This window comes from Lepidochelys olivacea (assembly GCF_965140295.1).
Source record: "Lepidochelys olivacea isolate rLepOli2 genome assembly, chromosome: 10".
In the NCBI taxonomy this organism is placed as follows: Eukaryota; Metazoa; Chordata; order Testudines; family Cheloniidae; genus Lepidochelys; species Lepidochelys olivacea.
Window position 1 is genome coordinate 58,242,897 of NC_140420.1, and position 23,494 is coordinate 58,266,390.

General features: G+C 42.6%; 2 protein-coding genes across 6 annotated transcripts in view; one reads left to right on the forward strand and one right to left on the reverse strand.

The window, feature by feature from the left end:
* Nucleotides 1-10,510, forward strand: part of MYO1E (myosin IE) — a 140,234-nt gene extending 129,724 nt beyond the window's left edge. Inside the window, exons 27-28 of the mRNA XM_084640799.1 lie at nt 9,614-9,783; nt 10,372-10,510. Of these exons, the coding sequence (XP_084496925.1) occupies nt 9,614-9,783; nt 10,372-10,448 (247 nt within the window). The 3' untranslated portion in view covers nt 10,449-10,510. The remainder of the gene's footprint in view (nt 1-9,613; nt 9,784-10,371) is intronic.
* Nucleotides 10,511-10,901: 391 nt separating this feature from the next.
* Nucleotides 10,902-19,657, reverse strand: CCNB2 (cyclin B2). Of its 5 annotated transcripts, XM_084640801.1 has the most exons (10): nt 19,142-19,653; nt 17,376-17,504; nt 17,171-17,296; nt 16,577-16,747; nt 16,344-16,502; nt 15,732-15,968; nt 14,713-14,853; nt 13,404-13,514; nt 13,017-13,127; nt 10,902-11,034 (listed from the first exon to the last, which is right to left on the reverse strand). In XM_084640801.1, exons 1-9 carry the CDS (start codon nt 19,163-19,165, stop codon nt 13,023-13,025), a joined length of 1,203 nt encoding a protein of 400 aa, XP_084496927.1. In that variant the 5' UTR covers nt 19,166-19,653; the 3' UTR covers nt 10,902-11,034; nt 13,017-13,022. The 5 variants fall into 5 exon arrangements, 4 of the variants coding, with proteins under 4 accessions (XP_084496927.1, XP_084496928.1, XP_084496926.1 ...); XM_084640802.1 differs by lacking the exon at nt 13,404-13,514 and having other exon boundaries at nt 19,142-19,657; XR_014713259.1 differs by lacking the exon at nt 13,404-13,514 and having other exon boundaries at nt 10,935-11,034; nt 11,408-13,127; nt 19,142-19,656.
* Nucleotides 19,658-23,494: the final 3,837 nt, after the last annotated feature.

Genomic DNA, 23,494 nt, shown 5'->3' on the forward strand with positions numbered 1-23,494 from the left:
TTACTTTATGAGACTTTGTTTCATTGGGTTAATCTCCATATGAAAAATATGGGGCAGCCCCAGGATGCATCTGGCCGCAGGCTGCACTTCACACACTGGTGATTTTTTTGGCAATTACTTAGTATGGTTTAGCCTATCTCGACAGTACCTGTAACAAGCACTCTCGCATATGTCTTCTGTGAATTATAACACTTGCAAGAAATCTACAGTGCTCCATGCTGTACTCTAGCCACATGCTTGCTCAGGTTTCCACTGGAGGCTATTATAAAGGAACACAGCATGTTTAGGATGATAACAGCCGGAATCCTCTAGCCCAGGGGTGGCCAGCCTGTGGCTCCGGAGCCCCATGCGGCTCTTCAGAAGTTACTATGCGGCTCCTTGTCTAGGCACCGACTCCGGGGCTGGAGCTACAGGCACCAGCTTTCCAATGTGCCAGGGGGTGCTCACGGCTCAACCCCTGGCTCTGCCACAGGCCCTGCCCCTCCAGCCCTTCCCGCCCCCTCCCCTGAGCCTGCCATGCCCTTGCTCCTCCCCCCCCAGAGCCTCCTGCATGCCATGAAACAGCTGATCAGGAGGGGCAGGGGGAGGTGCTGATCAGTGGGGCTGCCGGTGGGTGGGGGAGCTGCTGAAGTATTACTGCGGCTCTTTGGCAATGTACATTGGTAAATTCTGGCTCCTTCTCAGGCTAAGGTTGGCCACCCCTGCTCTAGCCCACAATTTTCCAGAAATCCCATGATCACTTCCTACCTAGCAAACAGGAGAGGTTGGGTACCTTGGATCTTCTAGAGGACAAATGGACAGCTGCTCTTTTGGAATGGAGCTGTCTGCCGCTTCAGTGACTATCACTTTGGTTAGGGAACAATGAGTCAAGTCTGTTAGTATCTTTTCATATAATTTGAGCTCAGTCTTTCTCATTGAAAGCAGCTTTTCAAATATTTTATGTAGCTTTAAGTCACTGACTCTGAGGTACCTTGGAATAATGAGTGCTGGATTAGTTTAAGTTTCTATTAGTATAGGAAGAGTAGATAGGGTCAATTACACTTAGATAGTAATAGGGACCATTGTCATCAAAATGAATTCCCTTTCACCCAGTGAATACCCCACCCCTTTTTCCCAGACTCTCCTCCCCCAAACAGAGTCTCTCTCCCCCAACCCCTTGCAATAGATTCTTGTCTTCCTCTTAAGGGAGGTGGGTCATTTAACCCAGCCCACCACAGCAAGTGGCCAGCTGGCAGCAGTTAGCCAGGTGCTTCACAGTTGTTCTGACTGACTCGTTGCAGAGTTTGAGCTCTCACTGACCATACTGGCTGGGTCCCAACCATCCCCTGAAGATAGAACAAAAGGTTAAAGTAAAAACGAAGATGCTGCCACACCAGATATTTTGCTTAAAAAGACTATGAATTTCTCAAACTAAGAGAATCGGAAGGGCTTGCTTTAGTAGCAATCTTCCTACCCCATCCCACCCCGGCTGTCCTGGTGTAGTCACACTGCTATGTGTAAGGTCACTTGAGCCTTTCCATTGCTACTCTCTATTTACAGACATTTAAAACTCAGTCATAACAATTATGCTCTGGGCTGTAATTTGTTATCCAAGGTCTCAGCCCGACACAGAATCATTTTGCCAAATGTATAGTTTGTATTAAGGATGGCTTGGGAAAAATAGGGATTGGGTTGAACTTTTGCCCAGCCTCTATCCTGACCCCTCCTGTTTTCCAGGATCTCTCATCGGGGATGGGTGGGCAACTCACTTCCTCTCACCACTGCAAGGTGGCCTTCAGAGGGCAGGCAGGGTGGGAGGGTCCCAGAGCTCAGGATGCAGTCTGAGACAGGAAGTCTACACAGCAGCCCTGCAGCCAGAGCCCCATAACCAGTTGGCATAGGCCAACTGCGAGTGTCTAGTTGCTGTGTAGACCCTTAGAGTCAGTCAAACACCCCTCGTTTGACCCATGTAGTGGTGGAGCAGCTCAGTCACCCATCTGGTACACTTCAGCGTTATAGACAAGCAGCCATGCCACCCAGTACAGGGAAGTTTTTAGAGGATGTGCGGGTGATCTGCTTTAGTCCCTCCAGTTTAAGATGGTCTTTAGGTGATGGCTAGCCACCTCTCTTTGTCCATTCAATGCTGTTCTATTTGCCCTATGATGATACTTAGCACAGTACTTTGTTTAGCTCTTTTCTTTGTCCAGGCAGTTTACAAAATAATTCATCCTCACCATATATGAGAGAGGTAATTTTATTACATGATGCATCAAAAACTGTAAACGTACATAGAGCCAATTGACTTTCTATGCCAAGAGAAGTTAAGCTGAATTCCCATTGCACTGGAGATTGTTGTTCTGCAGTGCCAAGTAGGGGATTTCTGGTCCTACACACAAATTTAATATGTATTCATATGTCCCTGTAGATTAGATTAGATGAGATAATCTATTCTATCTTCCTGCTCCACTAACGTTCAGCACATTTTCCCTTCTGTGCACCTTTTCTGTATAATGGGTTCTTATCAGCCCTGCCCCCTGCCAAAAAAACCCTTTAATATTGAATTCTCTTCTACAGCCTTAAGAGCTTTCTTTTTATTTGCATGATGTTTTATGACCAACACCTAAGAAACAAATGATAGACACTAATTTGACATCATGTCAACTCCTCAAGTAAACTCCAACTTGTATAGTAAGAATACCAACATTCTTTGTTCATTAACACCTTACATTTTCCTTTGTTACTTTGTGTAAGGATCCTCATGACTGCATGTCAATTTATTCTTGGTTAAATCTGTTCCTCTGTAGTATTCTTCCTGGACAAGCTGCATCAAATGGGATAATGTGAGTTAAATAATAAAACACTTACCTTTGAAATTTGGTTAATAGTTAAGATACATGAAATGCATGTGCAATATAGCATAGTGTCCATCCATCTCATTGTGATGTGTCTGTCTGTTGCCTAGCACAACAGAGCCCTGATCATCTATGACTACGGTCTCTAGTTGCTACCATATTATATCAATATTAAAGGTGTCTATTTAGCAGAAAAGCTAGAGTGAGCCATATAGTAATACTCCTGGGGTAACTGTGTAAATGACACTTTCATCTCAGTGAAGCTGACTTGTAAACAGATACACCCCAAGCTAGCCCTCAGAATATAACCATTTCATGGTGCTTTACGTGCATTAAAAAGCAGTATTGTAGGTTTAGTCTTGAGGTAGCTGAATGAAGAATTCCCTTTTGCCATACCAGGGAGTGAAGTCCTAAGGCCAGGGGCATGGAATGAAAAAGACCATTTGCTTTATACGTATTGCCCAAGAGTACCAGGATGTTTAGATTTGATGTCAAAGCTTTATTTTTATTATTTGACTTTTCTAACACAGAAATGTCCCCTTGCCTTCCCAATTAGGGTGGGGGCAGACTTTTTTTAAAAACCCACCATCTCCAACTTATGAAATGTTTTTCTAGTTTGCTCTGAAAACTGCATGGACTCATGGGTAGAAAAACCACAAGCAGACACAGCGGTAATTGCATCCGGAGTGTGAGGGAGCAGCCATATATCTCTTATTGTTGGTCTCTTGCGAAAGGCAGGCTGATATGGAATTTCAAATGAAGGAGGAGGGGAGAATGCCTGGAAGAAGCAGTGTACTGTTGGTGAGGATAAAGTGTGCTCAGACCTTGAAGGGGTTAAGAATTCCAGTAATTATTTGGAGAGGCTTCACCAGAGTGAGCTCTAGAGGTTTGTGTAAACAGTTTTCCAGAAGTAGGAAGCCAATGGAGGTCTTTGCAAGAGCATGGCATGACTGAATTATTTGATTCTTTGGGAGTGGGGTGGTCATGATTTTGGCAAGCTGAAACAGGGCAGAATGAGAGAGTAAACAGCACTGCAATAATCATCTGGTAGTTATAAAGGGAGGACAGGAGCACATCCACAGACACAAAGGTATGGTAATGTTTTAAGATATGGAAATAAAACAAAAGTCCAAATGATGGACTGTTTGATTTCTAGACATTTTGGGTGCTCTAACACAAACAAGCATGTAAAATGTGATAGTAAGATTGCTGTATGAAACTAGTTTGTGCTATATTATTTCTGTAAGATTTAGAAAAGTTTGGAGTCTAGTATTTTGCCCAATTGGTGGGGAGCGATCTCAAGTGTCACCTGAGGAATTTGCAGCAGATGATGATAGCTTAAGTTGAGTAACCAGTAATTGATTTAAACTTTTTAACCTTAAGAAGGGTTTGGATAGCAAAGAATACTGCTCTGCAACTTTCCCCTGTACACATTCTGTAATGCTGTTCATGAATGCTCCAATGGTATGCAGGGGTGGAGGGTAATTCCCCCAGTACAGGTACAGTAAGGGACTGCTGATTACAGTCCTTGGGCTGCACCTCCTGGAGTTGCAACACACAATTAGGCCCTGATCAAACAATGGAGTTAAATTCTTGCCAATGTATGACAATTTAATCCCTGATCAGGATCAGTCAATGTGCAATCTAGTTGTAATCTATGTTGCAAGTCACTAGAAAAGTCCATCCAGGCTGTGTGTGTGTTCCCTATGCTAGAGAAGAATAAGTCTTACATGATGACAAGCAGCCCCATCTACTGGTTTCCAGGCCAGGCTTTCACACACTGTGGCGTCCTTAGAATGATATGGTTAGCTCTATGTTGCCAGTTAATATTTTTACGGCTTGTTTTTGATGTAAAAACTGTTTTAATGAAAACTGGAGTACGGGCTCAATCAATCATTCAATATGCTTTTTTCATTGGCTTGATTTACTGTTATTTTTGTAAAAATGAAAAGAGCTCAGATTTGCTTCTCTTGCAAAGTGAAGGAAAATCTTCCAGTCCCTACAACTCATCTTTCATAACTACTCATTAAGTCAAATGCACTGTCCAAATGTCTAATCAGAATTACATCAGAAGTGTCTGGTGTCCTACCTGTATTTGGAAACATGAATTGGGCTGCTTGCCTCCTCCCACAGGAAAACCTATGAGAGGGAGGTAAAGAAGGGGGGGAATCCCAGAGGCTTTCATTGAAGTGTTGTCTTCCCAATCATTCCTTCCAGCGGGGCTGTCTCCTTGTAGAAATGGGGCCTGCCTCAAACCCCTTGCATTGCTTGGAAATTGCATGAACTCCCTGGGAAATGCACAAAGGTGTATTTAGGCATCCAGGGCTAAATAGGGAGATTTGCCTGAGTTTGGGGCCAAAGCTTTCAAACTCAGCAATGCAAAGCACAGCTGGCTTAGAAAACATGCTGCCAGTAACAGAAACAGTCACTCTATGGAAAGGCTTCCAAAGCACTAAGGCCTTAATATCATCCAGTGTTTTCCTGATTATTTTTCTGGGGCACGTGTTGAGGCTTGTTCTCATTGTGTGATTCCAGGGAATTGGATACGAATTGCCATGTTAAAGTTTAATTCTTCAATTGCAGTAGGCTAGTTGGATCTCCTGCTGTGCACCGAATAAACACAAACTCTCATTCTGGCTACTATAAGGGTAATCTTCTGGAGGGCTAAAGCAGATAGTACTTCACTGGGCATTTGCAGCTATGGAAAGAAAACTTCTCACAGGCATTTGAATCCAGGAAGGTTCTCTCTTGCCATCAGGTCTCTGAATTACTATTCTCTCTTCTACCAATCAGAAGTGTCTGTCTCCTCATTCTCTCTCAGTAGCACAGCCCTACACCTGTGGTTGCCTGAACAGCTAGAGGTAACACCTGAGTACCAGGTGCCCACATAGCTATAACTCTCCCTCAAGTGGGGTTGCCATCTATCCTAGGGCATTTGGGATTTTTGTGAGGTTGGTGTAGGGCTTGCAGAATCTGATGGCCTCTCACAAACCCATTCAGGGTTGATGCAATGTCTGCACAGCTCAATAACAATATGGAAAAAGCTCTTTGTTACCTGCCATGGACTCTTTGTAATAGACTCTTGGCTTTGCCACAAAGGAGAGTTCTTTTGAAACTTCTGCAGCTTTCTTTCACAACAGGTGCAGCTAACAGTCCCCTGCTGGTGTGTTCATCAGCTCCCCCTGCCCATTTGACTTTTGGAATCCAGAGCTCATTGCTTCCCTCTGTTTTGATTATTGGACCACATACCGTATAGTTCATCCACCGAGGAACACATTTATATACATTACACATACACACAGACTAACTACAGAACTATCATTCATTTCCAATGTTAATGTGCCTAGTTTCCGGCCTGGTCTCAGAAGTAAAAGCAAAAGTTCAGGGGGAAAACGAAAGTCCTTCCGGTGCAGTTTTATTTAAGTAAAAAGAAAAGGAGTACTTGTGGCACCTTAGAGACTAACCAATTTATTTGAGCATGAGCTTTCGTGAGCTACAGCTCACTTCATCGGATTCTGTAGCTCACGAAAGCTCATGCTCAAATAAATTGGTTAGTCTTTAAGGTGCCACAAGTACTCCTTTTCTTTTTGCGAATACAGACTAACACGGCTGCTACTCTGAAACCTTTTATTTAAGTGTTAGCTCCCAGAAGACCTTTATTCTGTACAGGTGTTCGATGTAATATGAAAAAACACCACAGAAATAAAAGCACCTAAGTGCTTTTTCATTTTTATCCTTGACTAACGAATTCAATCCTCAGTACACTTATTGTGTCTGCTCATTAATGTTAATAGCAATTGCAAGCGTTCATCCATGGGAGAGCAGCTTGTGAATTCTCTCCTCTCACTGGCTGACCAGAGAAATAATAAATATAAAATCAAAGGAAAAAACCTCGCAGACCTGAAGTAGCCCCGCGTAAGCTTGAAAGCTTGTTTCTCTCACATATAGCATTTGGTCCAGTAAAAGATATTATTACCTTTCCCACCTTGTTTCTCTAATATTTTGGGACCAACACAGCTACAACAACTGTTAGTGGTATTTTAACTCTTTATCTCACAGTAATAAGTACAAGGGAAAGGGCCACAAAGAGAGGAGTCAGGCTACAGGGATCTCTTCCTGAATATTGTCATATTCAATAACATTTTTTGAAATCCCACTGTTACTTTACAGCAGGGGTTCTCAAACTGGGAGTCAGGACCCATCAGGGGGTTGTGAGATTATTACATGAGGGGCCATGAGCTGTCAGACTCCACCCCAAACCCTGCTTTGCCTCCAGCATTTATAACAGTGTTAAATATATTAAAAAGTGTTTTTCATGTATAAGGGGGTCACATTCAGAGGCTTGGTATGCGAAAGGGGTCACTAGTACAAAGTCTGAGAGCCACTGCTTTACAGCAAGTTAAGTTAGTCACTGGCATAGGTTCTTGGAGGGTTCTTCTTCATCACAAATAATATACTCCTGAGGAAGAGATGCAGTTTCTATTCCTAGCAGACAAGGGACAAGCCAGCGTGGTATGGATTTGGTTTTTCAAAGTCTCACCCAACATATGGCATTTTGTGGGTAGTGGTGGTTTGCTTGTTTGTTGTTGTATTTTTGGGAGAGTGGGGGTTCAAAATCAGGTTTAATTTTATCTGAACCATCAAAGGCTGGTGGTGGTGGTGGGAGTTCCAGTTTTATCACATCTTAAATTTTTAGGGGCTGTTGCTGGCAATTTAAGGTATACATCCATTTATTCTACAGAACTGGCCTACTGGCCTCCTAACTCCCACTGCTATACCAATAAAATAAAAACCAGCAGGATCTTATTAAAGGAGAAAAGGAAAAATGCCACATTTATTGTGAATACAGAAAGAATCATAGTAAGCAGTTAGTTATAGCTATAACATTCCATTCAATTTCATATTTATTCACACATTCATTCATACACACACACACACAGGTTCTGCAAGGTTGTTATCATAGTTACCAGTCTTAGAGTTGCTCATGCCAAGCCACTGGCCAGGTGGCCTGGACACGAGGAGGGAGCAGGGCCTTGTCAGATGCTCATCTGATGCTCCTGGAAGTTGGTTTGCAGAATCAGACCCCAAAGTTCTCACTTTCTAGAGTCCATTTTTATAGGAATTTCTTTCTATGCCAGTCTATGGGAATTGCTTCATCATGCGGTTGCTGAATCAATCAGCAGATGGCACATTCCTGACGGCTCTGTGCTGCCAGATGTTATCTTGTTCTTTGGTTCTCCCATCCTTGAGGCTGTTGGGTGGATTCCAGTCTGCCTTCCGGGGGTCCTCTGGTTATTTCCACTTGACGCCTTCTTCGGCCGATGGACACTGGATTCTTCGGCTGGCACCTCCCTGATCATTCAGTTATTATCCACACCAAGCATCCATCCACATACATCCTCTATCTCTATTTTAATCACAATTGTTAACAAAGCAAGATGAATACAACAAAAGGACGGGGAGTCTCTGGGTGCTGTTTCTGTTGTTACAGAGTATTGCTTTGAGTCTCTCTCTGTGTGAGTAGTAGTTGTTACAAAGAATTGCTTTGAAAACAGACTCTGTCTTAGAATGTACTAACACAATTAGCAGCTTGCAAGTTTCACACAGAGAGGGAGAGAAACAGTACCAAAAACCAAGAGACCTCTTAATTAGTAATACCCTGGAATTTAAACTATGGAGAATCAAACTCATTTGTGATTTTAATACAGAACTAACTTCTTTAATATGATCCAACACCGCCTGCAACCAAAATCTCATAGCTCAGGTAAACCTCCTCTGAACTCGCAGCTGTGAATCCAAGAGAGTGAATGATTGTTATTAATTTGCTCCAGATGCTTCCTACGGCATCATCCAGGCCCGCCAGGCGCAGGGGCGGCAAAAGGGGCAATTGCCCAGGGACCTGGGTGATTTAAAATATATATATATATATATATACACAGTATATCTACTCTCTTCCACCATTGCCTGCCTGCTCCTTTCCTTTCCTCTCATTTCTCCTCCCCCCCCTGCACTTAGCCTTGGATTCTTGGAGGGATTGTAGCCACTCCAGTAACGTCATACCACATCACCCAGTGCTTCACATTTGAGCACAGATAAAATCTATAGACACTAGGAGCTGATGCAAGTGCAGTATCACTGTCCTGCCTAACCATAGCATTGGAACAACAGTGAGCTTGTGAGAAAGGAAGGCGTTTTATATCAGAGGCAGAATCTCTGGCAAAGGGTGCCCTGCAGCTTAAGCTTTAAATGTATTTTGTGTGTTTGGGGGCAGGGAAAGGCAAATGGTGAGCCCTCTGTGAAGTGCTCTTTTATTACAAGTGCTAGAAGAGCTGAAGTGGGCAATCTCTGGCTCAAGGCAAAGCTTACTAATGTAGGTAAAGCAGCACAGAATTACATGATGTGGTTACTCTGGAGATAAGTATTTGGAGAACTGGAACCTCCTACCTCTTTGTCTACCGTTTGGCACAGACGATGCTAATGTAATGTGCACTACAGCCCCTCTCTGGGAGACGTAGTGGGGGGAGAAAGGACTATATCCTGCTCCATGCACATGGATGCTCCTATGACCTAACAAGTCTTTCTTCTATAACTACTGTGATATTTACAGGGGAATCTAAGTGAGCGGGCTTGGCCCTCAAATCCAGAGAGTGCTTTCCATTGTCTGACCCGGTGATGTAATGGAGCAAAGTGCAGTGGGGTTGGTTGAGTGTATATTCATAGTTACAGTCTTGGAGCATTTCCCCTGTCAATTACTCTTGTCCTCCCCCCCCCCCCCCCCGCAGTGTTCGCAGGCAGACAACAAACCGGCCCCCACCAGCTGGAGGGAGACCTAAACCACATCCAAAACCCAAGCCTCAGGTACCACAGTGCCGGGCACTGTATGCATATGATGCTCAGGACACAGATGAACTTAGCTTTAATGCCAATGACATAATTGATATAATCAAAGAAGGTAAGTAAAGAGGTTGGTGGTTTTTTGTTTGTTGGTTTTAAATGTCCTTTGTGAACAAATTGCTCCAAGCTCCCCAGGGCACACTGTTATTGTTAATGTGGGGTTTTACAGCTAACTCCCTAGACATTTTCCTGGAGAATGACTCCTGCATTTCTTGAAGCAGTAGGTGGTCTGCTTTTAGGACAGGTAGGGTAAGGAGGAGCCATCACACCTATATCGTGCCCACCCTAGTTTGCTCAGTTATTCCCCACTGGGGAGTCCAAATTCAAGTGCCCCCCCCCCATAGCCTCTGGTTGCATGTATAAGACCATGACAACGGCTAAAGCACATCAGCTGAAAAGCAATTAGTGATGCAGTTCCAAAGCCAATCCCCCCAGTGAACAGATAAGGCCTTGCAGTGTGTCCAGAACGTTAGCCAGTCCAGGCTCTCACAGCCCTTTGCATTTGGTCTCTAAGGAGTACCTGTAGAAGAGTTTTGCCAGTCTGCACAAAACGGACATAAATCAAAGAAGACTAAAAAGGAGGGAGACTGAACATGAAATAAGGATTTCTAAAACCTCATTGCTCATTCTGCTCTTCTTGTCACAGATCCCTCAGGCTGGTGGACAGGCAGATTACGAGGGAAGCAAGGACTGTTCCCCAACAACTATGTGACCAAGATATAACAAAATGCAAAGAAGGTTTTGTTAAATGAAGGATGGCATGACATTACCAATAGTTGAAAAATAGGATGCTTTCCCCTTCCACTCTCGCACGAGGACAAATGGCAGTTCTTCGCCAAGGCCTATAATTCTTAGCGGCATCTTCACCAGTGAAGTTGTATACAAGCAAGAAAACAAGTCACTCAGTTTACTGTCCATAAAGCAAACATGAAAATCTATGCCTCAGATACATGTATGAAAGCAGTGAAAAATGAATTATTTATTATATTTAAACCTGTTTCTAGTGCAGAGTGAATGAAGAGGTGTTGTAGTCCTTACAGTTTTCCTGAAACTGCACAGTGCTTTGCAATCTAGGACTAGGGATTTTGGAAAGGTTGTATTTAACAAGTGCCTTTAGTTTATAAATAAAAAAAAATGATGGCATTACATGCACATTTCCTCCAATGCAGATCACTCTGGGGAACATGGTAAGAATGCTGCTACATGTCACACAGATTTAGGATTGGTGATGGTATATTTAAATAGTTCTGTACAGATGTGTAATGGAGCTGGTTTGCTTGCCAGTAAAGTTTAGGGATTCCAAAAGGCACTGAAAAAAAAAAAAAGAAAAGAAAAGTACTGTATGCTATACAATGATGCCTTCTTCATGATTTATATTAGAATATGGCTGGCCCATGTTGGATTTATGCTTAATGCTGTACCTGTTACAGGAAGCAACTCTTTCCCCTGAGCTGTACATGTATAGGAGCAGATCATATACTGTATATAAAAAAATCTAATATTGTAGAAACATGTATGAATGTATAATGTAGTATTCACTGTACTTATCCATAAAGTAGTTTTATTAGACGTTTTGTGCCAGGTACTTCCAAACATGCACTATTCCTTTTTAATGATAAAACCAGTGTTAATGCTTTTAAGCCCAGTTGCCTCCCCGACCATTTAAAATGGCTGTTGCTTACCATGCAGATATCATCAGCATCCATTCTTTTTCTCCTGACACTCCACCAATAAAATTCAGGAACCAATGAGCTGAGTTGGTTTGTTAAATTTGTAATATTTCTGTTTTGCATGCATGAGTACCTGGAACTCAGAATGGATAACTAAGCTCCCAGTGTATGGAGTTCCAGAGATGGAAGCAATAGGGTCTGTGAATATACAAAAAGGCTTTGATCTGAAGAGAGAGGTACTGAATATTCTTCTTAGCCCCTGTATGATTGGTTAGAGCAGTGGTGGGAAACCTGTGGCCTGCATGTAGCTAATCAGGGTAATTGATTGCAGGCTGCAAGACAATTTGCTGATGTTGAACATCCACAGGCATGGCCCCCCACAGCTGTGGTTTGCTGTTCCTGGCCAATGGGAGCTGCAGGAAGCAGTGGGCTGTAGGGCTGTGCTAGCCACTGCTTCCCACAGCTCCCATTGGCTGGGAATGGCAAACCACGGCCGCTGGGAGCTGTGGGGGATAGTCCTGTGGATCAGCGTTTAATTTTAAATGAAGCTTCTTAAATATTTTGAATATGTTGTTTCCTTTACATATGACAGTTTAGTTATATATAGACTTCTAGAGAGACCTTCCAAAAAAGGTTAAAATGTATTACTGGCATGTGAAACTTTAAATTAAGGTCAATAAATGAAGACTTGGCCTACCACTTCTGAAAGGCTACTGACCCCTGCTCTAGCCCAATAGTCTTCCATTGAGATTCGTAGTAGTTCATAATGAACTAATGAGTAGTTGGAACCATCCTAAGCAGCTTTTGGAGGGGGAACCCTTTTCTTTACTCTAATTGCCAGTTTCCTGCTACCTTCCTCCTTCTGATAGGAGGAAGCTTCAGTTACATGGACTTGAATCAAGCCATCACTTATAGGGGTAGATTTTTTCCATTCTCCAGGCAGCTCAGCCCTGCAAGAGGCACTGTCTGGACATAAGCTACAGTTTCAGCTTATACATGTCCCACTTCTGCTGGCCTCCATGTATCATGCCCCAGAGTATCATGCACTCTACTCACTAAATGTAGATGTTCAGGGGGCTTGGCCTAGGACTGGGACTACAACTACATTCATGCAGAGATGTGTTTGCCAGACTGGGGCTTATCTTAATAGTACTTAGATTAAAATCTGCAGTTGCCTCAAATTGGGCTCTCCCCCACCAAAAGCCAGGTTGATCCAGTTTATGAGTCGAGATTACTTCTAGACACCCTCACATTTGCCAGATCCATGTCAACTATGTACTCTAGAGCTTTGTTTTAAACTGTTAAGGTTCTGATTGCTGGCCTATTATGAGGATCATCTCAAGTCTACCCAAAGTTTATGAAGTAGGTCTTTTCACATTGCTTGTGAAAGTCGAGTTCTCACATGCACCATCTACACTTAGTGTTAGTAATACCCAGGGAGAGTTTTTTTTAAAAAAGGAGCTTTATTTCTAGATATACAAGAGTATTAAAGGGCAAGTTTAAAAGTTTGCTTTCAGAGTGAATCTGAGGGGTCTGTACTAAGATTGAAAGGCTATGTACAAAAGCAGCAGTTGTGCCTCAATGGCATGTTGACAAAGTGCATGGAGTAGGAATTGTCTACCTAGGATTATCCCAAGAGAGATGAAGCAAGGTCTTTGATTGTTTTGGAGTTCAGTTGAGGAACTGTGCTGATCCTCATGAGTTTGCTGCTTGCATACTTGTTCCTTATGGCCTGTAGGAATTAGAGAGACTGTTAAGTAATATCAAGTTTACATTGTTTTGTGCCATGCTAGAGAGAGCTCAGACTACTTACTAGTAAGTGGTTAAGCCACCTACTCATTTCCACTGGAGCACTTTGAAAAGGGGCCAGGAAGTTGCTGAATAGTCAAAAGAGGTAGTAAGAGCATATTCTTTTATAGAGTAAAACTGAAGCAAGAGACATCTGTCAAAGACATTAGTGTATAACATTTGAAGCATAATTAGATATTTGCCCTTAGTGTATACTTACAGTGTATTTTGTTAAGTTCTCATTTACTCTTACTACATTCTTGGCCATATGTTGCATAATTAGCATAAGACTGTCTTCTGCATACCCAGTGTAGTACTGCTGCTTTACACCCTGCAATACAAGACTGGTCAGAACCCTAGAGTAGCATCTAACAAACAGATTATGCCTGCCTGAGGCGCTACAGTTTGCTTCAGGTAAAAACTGTAATAAGTTTGGTTTAGACTGGACAAGTTGAACTTGAGCTTTACCGTGTGTAGATCAGAATCATCCTTGCTATTAGGTCAGAGTAGTGGCATCCAACTCATGATTATATGAAATCCTTATGACCATATTCCAGGAGCGTCAAGAGGCCACAATAAATACTTTAGGGAAGACGTTTTGTTGAATCTTGTGTGCTGAGCAGGTTCAGTGGCAGAAAAATCCTCAACAGGTGCTCAGCAACTACTCAGCACACTTCTAACTGCTCTGTGCAGCACAGGGGCTGGGAGGAGAGGTCCCCTGTAACAGCAGGGCTGATTCAAACACTTCAGTTTAAGAATTGCAGGGCACAACTCAAAACATGTTTTGTTCATAATCTAGGTGCAAAGTTTACTTAAAATGCCTGAGGGCCACAGGTAGACACCTACTTTTGACTGCCTGTCTCAGTAAAACTGGTACCGAGTTGTCTACTGTGGTATCTTGACACTATTTCCTAGATGTGGTCTTTCCCCACCTTGTCCAAGAACTGGTTTATGCAAAAGCTGTAAACCAAGCTAACAAGTTCATGCAGATAGTTTAGAAGTTCAGTAGCTGTGGTTGGAATTCATCATGCAATCACTATTCTTTGTAATATCAGAATGCAGTGCTTTCTGAAGGGGAATTTTTACACTGACCAAAACCATTTCACTGACTGAAAGGTTATTAGGTTTAGCTATTTAGCAAGCAAGGACATTTTGAGGTTGTCTTTTGAAGCGTTAAAGGTCTATCATCCGCAAGGGAAAATACTCAAGGCATGTTACCTAATGGTCAAGCTGGCTTTTCCCTGCCATTGTTGTTCCTGATAAGTTTAGTTACTTGCTAGTATGGGCCGGTGTGCTAAGTAGCACTGTGAAAAAATGTTCTAGCCTTCCAACTACAGGTAGGCCTGAACATTCCAGTGCTTAAGGGCAACAAGCTGGAACCTTTCCATTTATTACTACATTTCTTGGATTACTTATCCTACCAGCTATACTTTGCAGTTACTCATTATGTTGGAGTGCAGCTTACATACTTCATAAGTTTGACAGCCATCTATTCTGTGGCCTTGAACAAATCACAAAAAGCAACTCACCCATTTGCCTTGCCCCAGAACCTTCTGAGACAAACATAAGGCAGCAGCTGCTATCTCTGAAGGATGATGATGTATCATATCATAGTCTATGAGTGTCAGCTCCATCAGGTACTTTGCTAGTGTATGTTGCTCAGCATCAGCCTGCCAGATCAACAGCTTGTTAGTTCATGAAATTTATCACTTCATTATAGTACCACCATCAAGGTGGTCCAGGTTTAATCTACTTTATGTTCTTGTTCCCGTTTGAGAACAGGGTCAACAACTCTTTTCCAGTCATACAAATCTTTGAAACTATGTTAAGTAGGAATTTGATCTCTTCCTTCAGGAGAGAGAGGCCAAGAGACCCTTAACCTGTTCTCCCAGGTTAACAGGGCTCAAATTCAGTCTAACCCAAATCTAACAGAATTGTCAATATTCTCCTCACCCCATAAAAATAGCTGAATTATATTCCCTGTAGTGTTTGCAACAAGCACTATAGCATAATACTAGCATAACAGACCTAGCAAATGAGGAGAGTCCCACCTTTTCCCTAAAGAGAAGCTAGAGTAAGACAATGGATTAGTTAAACACTTATCAAAAAGTAAGCTTAGGTATTACAGCTAATTTTCACTCAATAAGGCTTCCATTCTTTGAGCTGGCAAGCCAAATATCCTTGTCTCCTTAACACAACACCACAACAATAGTTTTAGTATCTTTTAAAACACAGAACAGAAGCCTCAACATGAAGCTTGTAAAATTTGAGACAATCATGTTATGAATTGCAGCAAACGCTGATGAGTTGCTTGACTCCATGACCACAAAGTAACTTAATACTGCTCAGTCCTTTTCCTATAACAAGCATTCAGCTGTACACACAGCCCACCCACCAGAAAGTCTCCTTCAGCTCATGGTGCTTTAAGTCATGAGGTAAAAATCACCCTGCCTAAATGAAGTGTTAATGGGAGTCCTGACATTCCATGCCTCCAATACTAGTCTCTCATAAGCAGGAGGATTTTAAGATAGCTAGAGGAAGTACCTACCTCACCAGCTTTTGATGCTCTCCTTAAGAAGTGAAGTGGCAGAGGGCGTCCCAAGTCAAAGTTCAGCTCCTTAAGAATCATCATTTCCATCTCTCTGATCTGAGAGCTAGAGTATGCATTGTCAGTGATGTAAACAAAATCCGCAATATCAGGAGAGAATATCTCCTCATACTTTGAGGCAAGAAGCAATGCTGTAACACCAGCCAGCTGAAGCTTCTTACGGGATACTGGGTGAATCTGTATAAGGTAACAAGAGTTTAGAGAACTGTTTAATCTTCATGATGTATTACCTTTCAGCAAGTACAAGGCATGAATTTCCATTCAGTGAGTCAGCACATTTTTCCCCCTCCCCATTTAGGTTTTCAGCATGCAAGACTTCTAGATTTAGCCTTGGGATGCATCTGTGTCCCTAGAATGACTTGTGTTAGTCAGAACTATCACATCCACCTTTTAGCTCAGGTAGAAAATTATAGGTTAACAGATTTTAAGTTTGCCTGGAACATCTGTAACCCAAAAACCATAAACAGAGGACAAGAGTTATTTTAGAGTGTACTAATTTAATGAGTCTCAAAAGCCTGTACAATGTGCTTGGATCAGGTTTCAGATACTTACTTGTAAGAAGCGGTCCATAATTGCAACACACATATATAGTGTTTCCTGCAAGAGCTGAAATCTTGAGTGGACCTGAACCAGCCAATCAACTAGAATTGCACGCATACGCCCATTGATCTCCTTCCCATTGAGGTAGTGTGGACGTACTGATTGCTGCAGCTGTTAAAGAGAGACCAATATGAAAGACTGAAAGCTTAATTTCACTTGAATGTGTAGTACTTAGGCATCCATACCTCAAGCTGCCTCAGATACAGATAAATATCTTTTACATAGTCACTACAGAGTTGAGGGTTTTCCCAATCATCAGCATCAATATCCTCTATGTTGTTAAGCAGCACATCAGAGAAAGCTTGGCACAGGTCCTCTTCTTTCATGGATACATCCATGGGGGTTGGAGACAGAATCTAGTGGACAGATTATAGTCACTGAGGCCCATACATTAAGTCTCTCTCATTTAAGACTCTTTCTCCCCCTCCCCCCACCCCCATGAGTTGGGAGTTTGCCTGTAATACAAACTAGGAAAGCAGCTACCAAAACCTAAGACTCTACATGCCATTTAAGATATCTACAATATTTTAGCCTATAAGGCCTTTACCCATTATAGATATATTTCTTGATCTGACAAGTTTTTGCAAGTCCTAATGGGTAGTATTATGTCACATCCCAAGTTAGTTGTGACTGTAAGCTAATAGACTGAAGCCAGGAATAATATCATAAAATGAATCTGATCTTTTTCTGAAGTGTTAAAGCTCTGGCCTAGAAAGGGCTAGAGTGGAGGACCAAGGGTTAGGAACTGGAGAGTGACATAGGAATTTGCCATTTCCTACCTTTGGAACAGTCTCTTCTTTGAGAGTTAAATTTACTGCAGCTGGAGGTTTGGGTTGTGCAGTTACATTTGCTGGTTTAGTAGCTCCTTTTGTAGTTTTTACAGGTACTTTGAAGCTCTCTGTTTTCTACCAGAGGAAAGAACAACAGTTAACTCAGAACTAATAAGTAGCTTTTCTGACAGCTAGAGTTGAACTACAGCTTTACCTTGGCTGCATGTGTTCCTCTGGTTGTAACTCTATTTCCAATCTCTTCCAAAGCAGCCCTTTTGTTAGTCACTTGACTTTTGGCTTTGTTGTTAAGTCCTGTCATAGCATTCTCCACCCCTCTAGTAATCTGCAAAGGAAAATTGTAAACAAGGTTAAAAAACTAAACTAAATAAACTCCAAGTAAAAAACTAGTTACTTTCAGATTATACTAATCTCAAAATCTCCCACCACCATGGTATCTGGGCACCCACAGTACCACTATACCATGTTTTGTTTCACAGCACATAGTTGTGCTCAGCAGGATGGGAGGTGAATAAAGGAGGATTAGATGCATTATGGAGAGTGCAATTAAAAATTGACTACATTTAGAGAGATTACAGATGAAGTCACCCAAATCTTGTTCTTCCTAACTGGAAACCATGCTTTCTTTAGCATCAGTTTTAGAATGTCCACCCAATTGTAACTAAAGATGAATTTCCATGGAGATGAGCCAGTGACCAAACTAGTTTCTCTTAGGTCATCACTTAAAGAGAGGGAATTACTGCCTTATGAATTTTACACTGCATGGTAAAAGACTGTTGCCTTTCAGAGTTATTTCAGCACACACTGTACTTCAAAGGACTGAAGCGCTCCCCTACTCAGTTTTAGATAGCGTATCCAAGCCCTTAAAAGCCATACTGAAACCCAGCCCTCTCTTTGTTACTGTGAAATTAGAAATCTTTCATAAGGACTAAAGCTTTCAACAAGGTAAAAAAGCATTACCTCAAAGGTTAACATCTACATATGCACAAGTCTTTAAGAAAGCTTACTTTACTGTAAGAACATTTCAGTGGTCACAAGGCAGAAGTTAAATTTTTGCCATCCCTTTTGTCTGAACAGTTTGCCTGTATTTGGGACTTTGCATCGTTGTTTCCATCCGAAAACAGGAGTCCAACAGAGACAGCTGTATTCTAATCCGAGTGATACAGAAGATCCCATATCCATGAGCACAGAACAAACAATAGGCATTTTACTTGCTGGAAAATCCCCATGCTATCTCCAGAGCAAGTGCCGTGCACAAGCAGCTCTGTGTCTGCTCCCTCAGGAAAGCATGCTCATAACGGCTGCTCTCGCCATCTGCTGAGTTTCCTGCCTGACGGACACAACTGAGATCAATACCTTAGCCCTGAATGTCTAATTTGCCCCAGGGAAACCACTCAGACCCTTAGTGTTCGGCCTTATTTACACCTAAAACTAACTATATTAGTCAGTGGTGTGAAAAATTCCCACCCCAGGCAGATGCAGTTAAACCAACCTAGCCCCGGCTACAGACACCACTGTGCCACTGACCGACTACAGCTCCCCAAGGGGGTGCACTGACTCTGACAACGGGAAAACCCCTTCCGCGGGGACGGCGAGTGCTGACACGCTGGCTGTGCGGCAGGCGGGCTGCAGGAATCTCAGCGGAGATAGTACAAACCTCCAGCGCAGAGGGGACCTTGGCCCGGCTGAAGCTTCACGTGCAGCCTGGGCCGAAGCCTCCGACTGTCCCCAGCCGGGGCTACGCAGAGGACATTTAACTGCTCCGGGCCCTTAGCCTGGCGGCAGGGGTCTCCGTACAGGCGCTCTCCAGCGTGGGCAGGAGCAGGGCGCCAGCGCGCTCCCCGCCGCCCCAACCCCACGGCTTGCTCCGGCCGCACCGCTCTCTGCGGCCGCCTGCCCGATCCAGCGCGTCCCCGCAGCTCGGCGCCGGCGGCCCGGGCCCAGGCCCGGGCCCGCACTCACCGCAGCGCGCCGGACCAGCGCCATGAGGACGGCGACTCTTGACTGGAGACGGTCGGGCTGTAAGAGCGAGGAATGAAAGCGACCCCGACACCCCTTCCGCCTCTTGATGCAGCTACTACGCTATTAGCCTGGCGCGCCGCCCTCAGCTTCAAATAGCGCCCCGCCTGTGCTCCCATTGGACAGCTTCATAGGATGCTCTCCTCTGATTGGCCCAGCATTCGGGCTCCGCCCCATACGTTGCCGTGACGATGACCCTTGGCCGGGAAGGGAAAACTGGATTCGAAGCGCTTCCGCGGGAATGGAGATCTTAACAAAAACAAAGCTTCAAAGGAAGCCGGTCCAGATCTCCGCTACGACTGAGAGTTCTCGCGAGCTCGGACCTTGCGCAAAGGAGCTTGGGAGACGTAGTCACTTCGGGTGGAGGCAGCGCTCGGGACGGGACCCCTCGGTCCCTAGTGGCTGGGCCGCCAGAGCCAAGCGGGGCGGGAAGGGGACCGGCCTCGTTCCGCAAGCGGAGCGCGCGGCGCTGAGAGGCGGGGCGTTAGAGAGCGGCCCGGGGAGGGGGCTGGGCGCGGCAGGTGCCGCCCACGGCGCGCGCGCGCGTAGGAGGAGTGACGCGCCTAGCCGCTCCCGCGCCCAGCCCGGGCTGAGGGCAGCCCGGTGCCGCCCTGGGCAGCGCCCCGCCTGGCTGCAGCTCGCGCGAGTATGCAAGAAAAAGCCCGCATTTGTAAGCTGCATTTTAAGGATAAAGAGCTCACACTCCAGTACTTGTATGAGATGAATTGAAAAATACTCTTTATCATTTTTACAGTGCAAATATTTGGAATAAAAATATAAAGTGAGCACTGTACACTTTGTATTCTGTGTTATAATTGAATTGCTATATTTAGAAATGTATAAAAAAGCATCCAAATATATTTAATAGTGCAATTAATTGCCATTGATTTTTTAATCATGATTAATTTTGAGTTAATCATGTGAGCTGTTATTAATCAATTGCCCTTATACAGATACACATATATATACACACATACCCACACAACCCAGTACAGTTTAGTGCTTTTTCTCTTATCCAGTTATTTTTCATATTATATATAGGTATGTTAAAGTTACTAATGACTTTCAAGGTTCTTTATACCTTGTGAACCAAACACGTAGTAATATTTGCCCTATCCAACAAAATACCAAGGCCTCTCTGGCATTGAGGGCCCACTAAACTTATCAGAAGCTCATCTTCCAGCATAAGCTTATAGAACATATATTGTGCGGTTAAGATCTGTGCCATTAGCATATGAAGTTGTCCTACAAACCTTGATTTTTAAAATGGAATAGTGGGAAAATTAGGTATTGAAACCTTAATATGAAGTGCTTCAAGGTAATGTCTTAGAACAGTTGAGCAACATATATCCACCTACACTTTTTTTTTCTTTTAATGTATTCCTGTAGTTGCATAGGAGCAGTGGCTAATATTCAAGCAGAGAGGTAGTCCAAAATACAGTTCTACTGCATTGTTAATAAGCAGGACTATAATACATAAGTGCATATTTCCTTACAGTGGCGAACCCCAAAAGGCTGTTGTAGCCAGCTAAGCCTTGTAACACCTGTGATTTATTACAGGTGAAAGTCTATTTGATATGGGTATGACTCAAAGAAAGGTTGGGTAGCATGGCTATAATATACCCGCCCATGGCAAAAGTTAAAAAGCACAGCATGAATTAGGGTTCCTCTAATTCCCCACACTCACTGTAGGATCATCAAATATTTATTCCTTTTGAGAGCAGAACTGAAAAATCAGCACAGTATTTTTCAACAAGGTGAAATCTAATGGCCATGCTACTCCAATAATGCATCCAATGAAGTGAGCTGTAGCTTACAAAAGCTTATGCTCAAATAAATTGGTTAGTCTCTAAGGTGCCACAAGTCCTCCTTTTCTTTTTGCAGATACAGACTAACACAGCTGCTACTCTGAATCCAATAATGAATGTTACTACTTCCAGCTAGCTCTCATTGTGTTCACCTGTACAAGCACTTAATACTTCTGTTTCTTTCAAGGTTTCTTATTTTTTAATTAAAACGTTTGTGCCCCAGCCTTTGAGCGTAATGATCTGATTTTAAGTCTTCCAACCTATCCATTTGTCTTAATTTGATCTTATATATCTTACAACTGTCTTAAGAAAGGTCATTCTTTGCCATACCATACCAATTTGTTTTCTTTGCTTTAAGGCTCAATTTCTTCCTGCTTTATCAGGACAGTCCCATTTTATGGGATATGCTCTAACACTTCTCCCTCTAAAAGAGAAGGAGTACTTGTGGCACCTTAGAGACTAACCAATTTATTTGAGCATAAGCTTTCATGAGATACAGCTCAATGAAGTGAGCTGTAGCTTACGAAAGCTTATGCTCAAATAAATTGGTTAGTCTCTAAGGTGCCACAAGTACTCCTTTTCTTTTAGCAAATACAGACTAACACGGCTGCTACTCTGAAACTTCTCCCTCTATTATCCCACGTAATGTCATTATGTGTTCAGATGTAGCCAGTCATGCACATTTCTGACTCAGCTTTGCGTAAATGTTCCCCAGTGTTTCAAAGTAAATCCTTTAGTTCTTCAGTCAGTTATGTATCCGGGGGGTAGCCGCATTAGTCTGTATCGACAAAAACAACAAGGAGTCCAGTGGCACCTTAAAGGCTAACAGATTTATTTGGGCATAAGCTTCCGTGGGTAAAAAACCCACTTCTTCAGATGCCTGGAATGAAAATTACAGATGCAGGCATACGAAAGCTTATGCCCAAATAAATTTGTTAGTCTTTAAGGTGCCACCGGACTCCTCCTTGTTTCAGTCACTTATGTTTATAGTCAGTCCCAGTCAGACTAGGACAGTAGTATAATGGGAGGTCTGCCTTTGAGGCTGCTCCAAGTATGGACTTTTTACTTTCCTTAATATGGAGTTCCACAGCAAATCTTTGTTATAGTACATGCATTATTTATGCAGGCAACAACTCAACAGGTTTGCATAGAAGTAATCACCATACAAAAATGGTGAGAAAGCAAGTTCTCATATGCTGAAGGTTTTCCCAGATTCAGTGGTATAATGCATTTGTGCTGTAAAGATTTAAAATTTTTGCCTACTTGAGGAAAAAAACTCAAGGTATCTCAGGGTAATAATAGGAGTACTTGTGGTACCTTCGAGACTATGCTCAAATAAATTGGTTAGTCTCTAAGGTGCCACAAGTCCTCCTTTTCTTTTTGCGGATACAGACCAACACAGCTGCTACTCTGAAACCTGTCAGAGTAATAATAGTGGAAGGTAAAGTAAAACATCAAAGGTAAGCACCCAATACATGGTATCATCACCACTACTTTTCACTGTTTCATGGTGTTTTGATAGTTGTTCAGTTTTCATCAGCATGAAGCACACGTACTCCCGCTTCAGAAGCTACTTTTCAATTCACTCACATTTTTTGTTGCAGAACAATCAACATGAAGGTGTTTGAAAATTCCCTTTCATATTCCAGACCCTTTTTTGTGGTTCAGTCACTTACGCTGCTATCATCATGGGAGAAAATTCAAATACCATGCAAGTATTATGGTCACTAACAACTGGATTTACACTTTGACAGCAAAATAAATCAAAGTGTTATCTTATGTACACAAGTAAACAAATCATAGTAATTTGCATAAATTCTCTTAGTTGTAGAGAAAATGACAAATGCTGTGGGTGTAGCATTTCAAACAATCCACTATTTTAATTAAGATACTGACTTCTGTATATAGCTGGAGCTTTATAAAATATTTAATCCTTTCATACTGAGGTTGTGATGTTCCCACAGACACATCCATTGTTAGGATGCAAGTAAACAGCTTATGCCAAAGAATTATTGTTCAAATGAAGAGCTTAAACACTAGAAGGCAAAATTGAAAACAACTTTTATGAAAAAACAGACTGCAGATGATCAGTCTAACATTTTATTTATTGCATACAAAAGGATTTGTTCTGACAATGGAATTTTATATGAAAAGTAATTTGATGCATACTGTTGAGACTTATCTTGAAAGTCAAAGATGCTGCAGAAAACTTAAGGCAATGCATCTAAGCAAGTAAAGCACAGTAAGTGGTGGAAATTTTCAAAAACCCATTAATTTTCCTTTCCCTAAATTATATCAGGTCACAACTTTCTGGAATAGGAGTAGGCTGCAGGTTTATTAGCCCCTGCATTAGCACATAACAGGAACTGAGATTCCTGGCACATAACTGTTAAACATCACTTTATAATATGTTATGTATACATTTAAAAGCAAGACAGTATCAGTAGCAGTTATAAAATAGGTCAACTCATGGGCCACTAAAATACCT

What these genes read in the sequence shown, in the direction of transcription:
- CCNB2 (XM_084640801.1), bottom strand. Translation starts at nt 19,165, where the DNA reads ATGGCGCTGGTCCGGCGCGCTGCG. An exon ending in GAGGAACACATGCAGCCAAG is followed by an intron (nt 17,297 to 17,375) that starts GTAAAGCTGTAG and finishes TTCCTCTGGTAG; the next exon opens with AAAACAGAGAGCTTCAAAGT. An exon ending in GAGCATCAAAAGCTGGTGAG is followed by an intron (nt 14,854 to 15,731) that starts GTAGGTACTTCC and finishes TTGATCTGGCAG; the next exon opens with GCTGATGCTGAGCAACATAC.